At 38.1% G+C, this 9390-nt stretch overlaps 1 protein-coding gene across 1 annotated transcript; it reads left to right on the forward strand.

Annotated features, from left to right (window-relative positions):
• Positions 1-3330: 3330 nt before the first annotated feature.
• On the forward strand, positions 3331-5997 carry LOC131151570 (GATA transcription factor 1). Its single transcript, XM_058102811.1, has 2 exons — positions 3331-4491; positions 5160-5997. Exons 1-2 carry the CDS (start codon positions 4327-4329, stop codon positions 5754-5756), a joined length of 762 nt encoding a protein of 253 aa, XP_057958794.1. The 5' UTR covers positions 3331-4326; the 3' UTR covers positions 5757-5997.
• The last annotated feature ends 3393 nt before the right edge of the window (positions 5998-9390 follow it).

The following is a 9390-nucleotide window of genomic DNA, read 5'->3' on the forward strand; positions in this document are numbered from 1 at the left end:
CTCAAATCCCGAGGCACAGAAGGAGACTCATCACTCTTAGTCCCCTCAGAACCACTTTTCAAGTTGTTATCATTGGGCACCATTCTGAAAATAGGATAGGAATCGGTTAGAATTCCTATATCATACACAGTTAACACAATCATCAAAAGTTAATTATGTTAACTACAACTCTCACGGGTCCAGGTCTATCCTACCACACCGACATGAAACCATCAATGGTTTGTCGTAATTTTACTGAAATCGTCATTCTAAGAAAAATACAGAACAACGCCAATGAGTCCCCATCTAGCTACAAGACAACCCTCAACCGACTCTACCCATTTCCTACATCATATACTCTGGTATATACACATATTCATGCCTAACCAAGTTTACAAGATCTAACAATCTGGTTTTACTCTGATACCAAGTCGTCATGCCCCGAACCCGCAGATAGGCCCCAAGTGTGAATTTAGTGACCTAACCTATCTCTGTATCAATTAAAATGTATATGATGCCACCCTAAATGAGGGTCCGACCCCGTGGGGTACACATATACCCTATATATATTCACATACATATACATACACATCACATACGTAGCGAAAATGTTCTTTCTAATACGTATAACATACCATACCAGAGTCTATACATAAATAGAGTCTATGCTCCAAAATATAGTACATACCCCAAGTGTCTACAAAACCCTACAATGACAACCCGGTTACAAAATCAGTACTTACACAAGTATTATACACAACTAACTGACAACCATGCTCTCAAATGCTAGGACGCTAGTTTCGGATTCTCGAAAGGCCTGAAAAATATTTGTATAATTGGGTTGAGACACCTCTCATTAAGGAAGAAAATAGGTTATATCAATGTGTGGCATACAAGTGTTATTTCGACATAAAACATAACATGATACAATTCTAGTATTTTCACAATCCAGTTCCAATACATACGATACCAAACATACGGTCAGTGTCATCACACTCTTTGACCGAAACTGGCTGAATTACACGGAGCACCTGATACCCTGCAATAACCGAAGCCCCACGGTGATATCGTTGCTAATACGGTGTCCACTCACACCCATTGGTGACCAACCGGAACAAACAGATGATATTTCACACCCTCGGATATAGAGCCAAACACTCTCGCCCACGGTATTTAGTCGAGACATGACGTTTTCCCACAGTAATTAGTTGAGACATGGCAAATTTCACAAAACCTGAAACAATTTTGGAACTCATGTTCCTATACCCCTCAACTTACGGTAATTAGTTGTCACAACTATTTTACAAAACCTGGAACATTTACATACAACAGTTCATTCCACATTTATTTGGTATACAAAAAATCATATCGTTTTCATTTCAAGAATATAGTTTAATACAAATACAGGTACGGTCATCTCAATATCACAGTTTTATACAACATACGATTTCCAACAAAAATAGAGATGATACCCGAACCCCCAATTTTTCCCAAAACAGTAACCTAAAAATCTCGTATTTTCACTCGATAGATTTTCTCAAATAAGTAGTCAAATTATACATACAATTGTAAACTACATGTTTACCGATTCCGATTTAAAAAATAACTGATATAAACAAAATCCCCTTACCTTAACTCGAAAACCAAAATACGAACTTTACGGCTCCAAAACTATGAACCGAGTTCCCAAAACCTAAACCTCAAGGAACTACACTTTACTATAATCCTTACTACTACATATATACCGAAACGAAAATGAGATCGAATCCCTACCTCGGTTTTGGGTCAAAACCTGAAAATTCTCGAAATGAAATTCCAATCCGCTATGCTCGAAGAGATTCTCCTCTTGATCCCCGTATCAACGTCGGATCGTTGATTCTGGCAACAGACGACCCAAAATCCTAGAAAGAGAGAGAGAGAGAGAGAGAGAGAGAGAGAGAGAGAGAGAGAGAGAGAGAGAGAGAGAGAGAGAGAGAGAGAGAGAGAGATTTTTTGGTTTTATTCTCAACTAAGCAAGCCAAAAGATATTTATAACTTGGTTGACCTCGTCAGACTCGTCGACGAGACGACATCCTCATCAACGGGCCGCAGAAAGAAATTCGTTGCTGCCAAGGTGGACTCGTTGACGAGCCTGAGATTTCAGGATTTCTCAAAATCCCTTGGTATTTCCTCATCGATGAACCACTAGAACTCGTCACCGAGCTGTACAAGAGACATCGTCGACAAGAATAGAAGCCTCGTCGACAAGCCCTACTGATTTTTACCCTTTTTAATTTTCCTTTTTCTTTCTTATTTATTTAATACACCTATCTCGTGTCGGGTTCTTAAATACCTCCTCCTAAGATTCCCCTTTTCATAATAACAAGGGTAGGCTTTTCCTCAACTTGGCATTCATGAGGTACCATTATATCTAGAGGGTTACGAGCAACTTATGAGTTGCAAATAACTCATGTTAGTAACTTTCGAGCGGTTATGTAAACCATCAATTGCTGCTTTCATAACCGCACTGGAGATTATTGATAATTTAGTGAGAGTTACGCGAGACACCCAATGTTACCCAAAGCTGACCTTACGATTGCTTGCCTCCATGGGCATACTTGAAAATATGGACGTATTGATTTTGGCTGTATCAATTTATTTTTGTTATACTTCAAATTATAACTTGTGTAAGTATTTATATACACAATATTTAAAAATTTAAAATATTAAATATCCTGTGCATTCATAGTTCATATAAAAAAGAAGATTTATGGGTATATAAGTAAATCAATGAAATAATTTAAATTTTCAAAATTTTAAAATTTTTTGTAACTTCCCATTATATTGATCTCCTTAACTCTCACTGTCCCCTAAAAAATTGTAACTTTGTTTTACTGATAAATAAAATATATATTTATTTTTGGTATAAATAAAAAATAATATCCACTATAATAACCATAATATTCAAGATATATATTATTTGTTCCTTTCAAAAAAATAATTACATTCATTAAATTATATATCTTGACACATAAGTTAATTGCATAAAAATTAATTTAAATTGGTTAAAATTATTTTTTTAATTACATTAATAGTCACTTGCATCAACCCAACTCCCAAGGAATGTGCGCTTTTCAAGGTACAAGCTATTAGTTGACGTTACAATAAAAAATAAGATTTAGTTATTTATTTAGAAATTTATTAACATTTGAAATTTGAAATAGAATGAAAGATAGCATTTAAGAATGTGTTTGTGTTTGGGAGCGCGAATTTCAAATTTTATATTTGAATTTGGACATATTTAGATAAATTTTAATGTAATTTTATACATTATTTTATTCAAATCCAATACAACTACAAATCCAATGCCTCTCCAAAGATTAAGTTATAATCTTATAATAAAACATCAATTTTGAACAACAGTTAAAAAATTAAACAAAAAAATAAGTATTAAATAATTTTTTTTTTTGTAAAATAAAACGTGCAATGCACAGTTTAGACTTAGATACAACAAACTAGTTGCTTTAATAATGCAAGGCTCCTCCACCACCTACTCACAAGAAACCGGGGGCGGTGGGCCCACTGCACATGCGAGCTGGCTATTGGGCCAGCCAGCCCATTTCAAGAAAACCCACTAAAAGGCCACCGCATTCGTACCGCTATACGACGGAAGGGGTTGGGGAATCACAGGATCATCGCCGGCACGTGCGGTGTCTCGGGGGTCAAACATCTTCACAATTTTCAAATATTGAAATTTCAACGTGGCCGTCTCCCATTGGCTGGCTGACGTGTGCGTTGCAGTTCATTGGTGGAAGCGCGTAGGCCGTTGCGTGAGAGGTCCGCACTCCACTTTGCATAAATCCGCGTTCTGGGACGGTTCTACCCTTTAGATTCGAACATATTTACAGCTATGCACGGCTGCGATTCAACGGAAAATTCTAAAGTATTAATCATGGTCACAGAAAGAATGGTGCACTGCGCTGCGACATCATACGGACCGACATGGGCCCCCCCCCACCATATGATGTACTAGGAGACACAAATGTGGGCCATCGTTTTCGATACATCAATCAGACGGCGGGCGTTGAGTAAAAAGCTTGATTATCCGTTGCGGTCATGAGAATTAATGATGGAAGATTGAGGGAATCAACGTAGGCGTGAGATCAGGGAATAAATGCCCAGTAAGGGATTTGAAAAATGGAAAAGAAAATGAAATGAGCAAAAAATCGACATCCCCTCGTTCCCACTCAAAAACCCTCGGCGTTGAGATATAATATAACCGAAAGAGAGAGGAAATTTTCTCTCTCTCTCTCTCTATAAGAAAACCCTTGAGGGTTTCATCTTCTTTTTCTCTCACTAGAAATAGAAATGGAGGGTCTGGAGACGGCGGCTTGCTTCGTGGATGACCTCCTGAACTTCTCGTCCGACATAGGCGATGACGACGACGATGACGACAAAACCAAAGCGAGTCTACCTTCTTCTACTTCTATCCTGACCAAGCTGGACCTCGATGATAGCAACCGTTCGTTCCCTGTAAGTTGTTGATGATGTTCCCTTTCCTCCTTCCTCACGCCCTCTCAAACCTTAATATGCGGCCCGAGTTTGTTCTGGAATCGGCCGATTTCTGCGTTTTCTCTGCCTTTTCTGGCCCAAGGCCTTTGTGACTCGGTGAGTTCTTTTGACTCGGGCGAGTCTGGCCGAGTGGACCGTGTTTGCGTCTGACTCGGCCGAGTCTAGCGCCACTGTATTTGAACATTGGACTTTTTTTTTTTTTAATTGTAAAATGTGCCCAGTTTTTGAGCTCATCGACGCTAAAAGACAATAATTGTGTCTAACAAATGCCACCAAACTTTACTTGCAACTGGCAAGGGCATTTTAGGCACTTCAAATTAAATTTGAATGCTCCAACCACGCGAGGGGGAGTGGTAAAAAAGAAAGGGTAAAAATATTGATACGGTCAGTCGGTCACCTGTGCCGAGGGTAGGTAAAAAGACGATATTATCCTACACCCACACTAATTCAAAGGCCCACTTTCCAAAAAAGTAAGGGCGCACCCATTTATGATATGGGCGCCCATCCATAAATGGTAGGGGCAATACCTCGTCCGAAACTCAAAGTTAACTAGCCGAGTCAAATCCTGAGTTCTTCCGAGTTGACTACATTCTCGTATTCTCAATCTGTGTTTGCCCTTATATCTCCAGGAAGTTGCAGAAGAAGAACTGGAATGGCTATCGAACAAAGATGCCTTCCCTGAGGTAGAGACATTCGTTGACATTCTCCCGACCAACGCCGGCAGCTTCCCGAAGCAACGGAGCCCGGTGTCGGTGCTTGAAACGAGCAACAGTAACAGTACCGGCAGCGGTAACATCGGCGTTGGAGCCGGCTTAGGAACCGTTTTGAGCTGCTGCGGTAGCATCCATGTTCCGGTCCGCGCGAGGAGCAAGCGCCGTCGGCGCCGGCGCCGGGGCTTCCCTGACTTGATCACCCATCAGCGGTGGTCGTACTGCGAAGCGAAGATCAAAACCCCCAAAACCACCCCCAAAGCCACTGGGAGAAAGTGTCTGCATTGCCAAGCTGAGAAGACCCCTCAGTGGCGGGCGGGTCCGCTCGGCCCGAAAACGCTTTGTAACGCGTGCGGTGTGAGGTACAAGTCCGGCCGGCTCCTCCCAGAGTACCGGCCGGCGAGCAGTCCGACCTTCTCGAGCTCACTGCATTCAAACTCTCACAGGAAGGTAATAGAGATGAGAAAGCTGAAGCAGAGTGAGGTGGTGGCGACGAAGCCTCTGGATATGGGGTAGTTCTCTTTTTTATTTTTTCCGGTTTTTATTTTTATTTTTATTTTTATATTTTTTTTTCCAGTCCTTTTTAGTAATAGGTAGAGATTAGGATATGTTGTAATGGGTTAGAATTTAGAAGGATAGTGAAGTGAACTTTCATTGTTTATGTTTCATCAATCCATTAGGGGAATTTTTGACAGTAGTATGTTTGGTATTTGTTTTAGATGAGGGGAAAGAGAAAGTATTATTGGTTTTCCATGAATTCTTTATTTTGTTGATTGGGGTTTGGGGGTTGGAGGACAGCATGGCATTGCAGAGACTAGGGTTTTAGGTCTGGGGAGAGGTCATTGTGTTAAAATTTTCGCAGCTAACTTGTCACTCTGTGGGTTGTTGCCGAGTCATTGTTGATTTTTTTGTAATGCAATTGATGTGAAGGGTTATATTAACAACTACATTTCTTTTCTAACTTCAAAATTCAAACCCTGGGGTGGGTGTTCTGTCGACGCAATCCACTGAACTGTGTAATGGATGTTTGAAAACCTATGACATGGAAGTAGTAGTAGTTTATGGAAGTAATTTACACATTGTTTGGCTGGGATGGATGGGTAAAGAGAAGACGAAGGATTTGGATGACAATGAGTGGAGAAAAGAGGAAAAAATGAGGAAAAGAAAAAAAATTTCTCCACCAGATTAGAGAAACAATGAGGAGGAACTTGTTATGATTACTGAATATAGAAGCCCTAGGATCATGCTCATGCAATGGATCAATGAGGAAGATGAAGAAAGAAAAGGAAAAAAACAGAGACTAATTTACCTTGTTTGAGAATAATTGCATTCATGGAGTTGCTAGGAAAATTTCTATTCTTATATTTATAAAAATGCCATGGGGATTCAATACTCATTCTGGGTTACACGTGTAGTTAAAATTTGAAGATGTCTGAAGAGTGATGTTCCAAGTATCATGTCATGTTAGGAGAGCAAAACTTGTATTTCACCATCTTGGTTTGGGGAGACGGCTGTGTCAAAGCATTTTGAATCATCTTGCATGTCATGAACGAACTCTAAGAAAACTCCCTTTGCCAACGCTGAATTTGCATTAATGTAGGTTGAAAACGAAGGGAAATTGGTATGGTGAGAGTAAATTTGTGGACTAATACCAGAAAGGCAAAAGGGGGGGGGGGGGGGGGGCACGAGAGTGAACATGCCTAACTAAAGTAGAGCAGGGCAAGTAAATGAGGGCTTCGGGTTTCTTGTGACTTTTGCAACCATGATGCGCTTTCCATTGCAATTTGCAAGTAGAATTGGGGTTTTCCATTAGTCTCGAGGGTTCGGTGCCAAACCTTTACACAAGAAGCTAGAAATTATTATGTCTAGTCTTTAATAAGGCGTTGTTTGTTATAACAAAATGGAAATTAGGAATATAAATTTAAAAAAAAAAAAAACTGAAAATAAAAAACTTACAACTAATATTTTTAAGACTAAAAGTCAAAGTGAACAAATGTTTATTTTTGTTCTTGAATCAACTGACAATTAAACACCCTTGTGATTTTATTATGATCATCAATCCCCGAATGAATTTTAAAACAATGAAAAGTTATGACACGGCTAATTTATGTTTACTCAAATGTGTTACAAATGTACTAAAATATAATCAACCAGTGTGAGTCATGGGGTCTCTCTATGTCATAGTAACATGCTAGTAGTAACACTATAGCAGCGCTATTTGCGCAGGTTTTGTACACCCTTGGATATGGCGATAATCGTCTAGCTAAGATAGTCTGGCAAGGAATTTAAATGGAAGGTCGCTTGGGTGAGGCAAACTACTTATTTCCAACCATTTGGGGAATTACAAGAGAGAGGTCGTCGAAGGTGAAGCAGCTGCTTTTGGAATTAAAATGGGGTCACTCAGAGTAAACAATTTGAGGCAAAATATGACTAGTCAAGCAATATTCCAGGTAGGGCAAAGATGACTTTATGAAAGTATTGCCCTAACAATTGGCCCTTGGCTTGATGAGGCTATAAAAACACATGTAAGGTAATCAAATGTTTTTATTTTACATCAAGGTTACAAAACAACTTGGCTAGTGCATGAGACTTAGCCTAGAACACTCGAATATGTTCAACAAATCATTTTCAATGGTGTGAACTTCATTCAAGTCTATGACAAGAAGCAAATAAGAAGAGTTCATTGGTGGATTTGATGACTTTAGCTAAGTTTCAGTTCCACTAAAGATTGGGACTAGTGGTTAATCAAACCTATACATTTCTTTGTAGAGTTTGATTAAAAAAAATGAAATCTTTGTCTTTCTCAAACATATATATATTTTTTTCTAAAATGTTAGTAAAAGAGGGATAACTTTTGGTAGTCATTTTTTACCCAAATAAATTCAAAACTTAGCTAAATATTCGAAGAATTGAGCTAAAAAACAAAGAGTGAAGAAATGTGGCATAGGGTCGTCAACCGATTATTCCATGGGGCGTCTGATCAATTTAGTTCAATTTTGAATTTTGAATTTTGAATTTTGAATTTTGAATTCATTTGATTTGGTTGGTTGGTGGATCCGGGTGTGTTATGTCTTCTTATCGTTGCCATGTGTCAACCAATTATGACTAAGGTTGTTGGTAGTAGTTAGTTGCTAGTTAATTTTGTTTGAATTTTGAAATTTTAAAATTCAAATTTCAAGGTCATTTGCCTCCACTTTTGCAAGGTCTATAAATATACCTTGTAGGAGGTTTTTTCCAACACACCAGGGGGAAAAGAGAGGATTTGTTGGGATTTAAAGGAATGTTTGATGCATATTTAAGGAGGGATTTCCATTTGAGGATTCATACCATTCTCCATTCTATCAATTTTTTCATCTTTCCATTCTTTCATAACTTTCTTTGGGTTGTAGAGTTTCCTCTCTATCCTACATTTGGAAGCAATTTCACCTAAGTTTTGTATTTTGGTTTAAATCCATTTAGTATATCGTATTTTCATTATTGTGTACTTGTTATAATGTAAGTTGGCATTAGTTTTTTTGCATGATTCTTATGTATGCATATTAATTAAGAGTGTTAACATGTCATGTAGGATCCATATAGAGTGAAATTATGTTATGAGTTAAAAAATTTGCATAAAATTTACATATTTTAAGAAAAGTGCATGCAAACGATTGACCGGCTTGTAGGCGTAGTCAACTGCCCTCAATTTTTGAAAATATAATTGCTGTCTTATGTAGATGATCGATCGACCTCTAAAGGCAACCAACCACCTAGTCTAGATGCCAAATTTTGGCAATCTTCTTTGGACTTCTTTGCCATTTTAGTAATATTGATGAGTCAAAACACTGTGTGAGTGTATAGCTGAGTCTGCTTTCTAATATTCTCATGTGGTTTCATGGTTTTTCCATAAAAAAAAACCCAAAATTTCATTTTCTTAAATGTTTTCAAGTGTCAAACAAATTCTGGAATGAATGCACATTGCCAACTTCAAATTTTGAGGACTTGTTTTTAGTTTGTCAATATTTGGTGATCGTTTTGAAATCAAACAAGTATAAACCACCAAACCATTGATGCATCTAACTTTTCCTTTTTTATCTTTGAAAATAGACTCGCCATTTTATTTTATTTTGAAAAATCAAAACAAATGAAAGCCTTTTGAAAAGATTAGATT

Source organism: Malania oleifera, chromosome 3 (genome assembly GCF_029873635.1).
Source record: "Malania oleifera isolate guangnan ecotype guangnan chromosome 3, ASM2987363v1, whole genome shotgun sequence".
NCBI lineage: Eukaryota > Viridiplantae > Streptophyta > Magnoliopsida > Santalales > Ximeniaceae > Malania > Malania oleifera.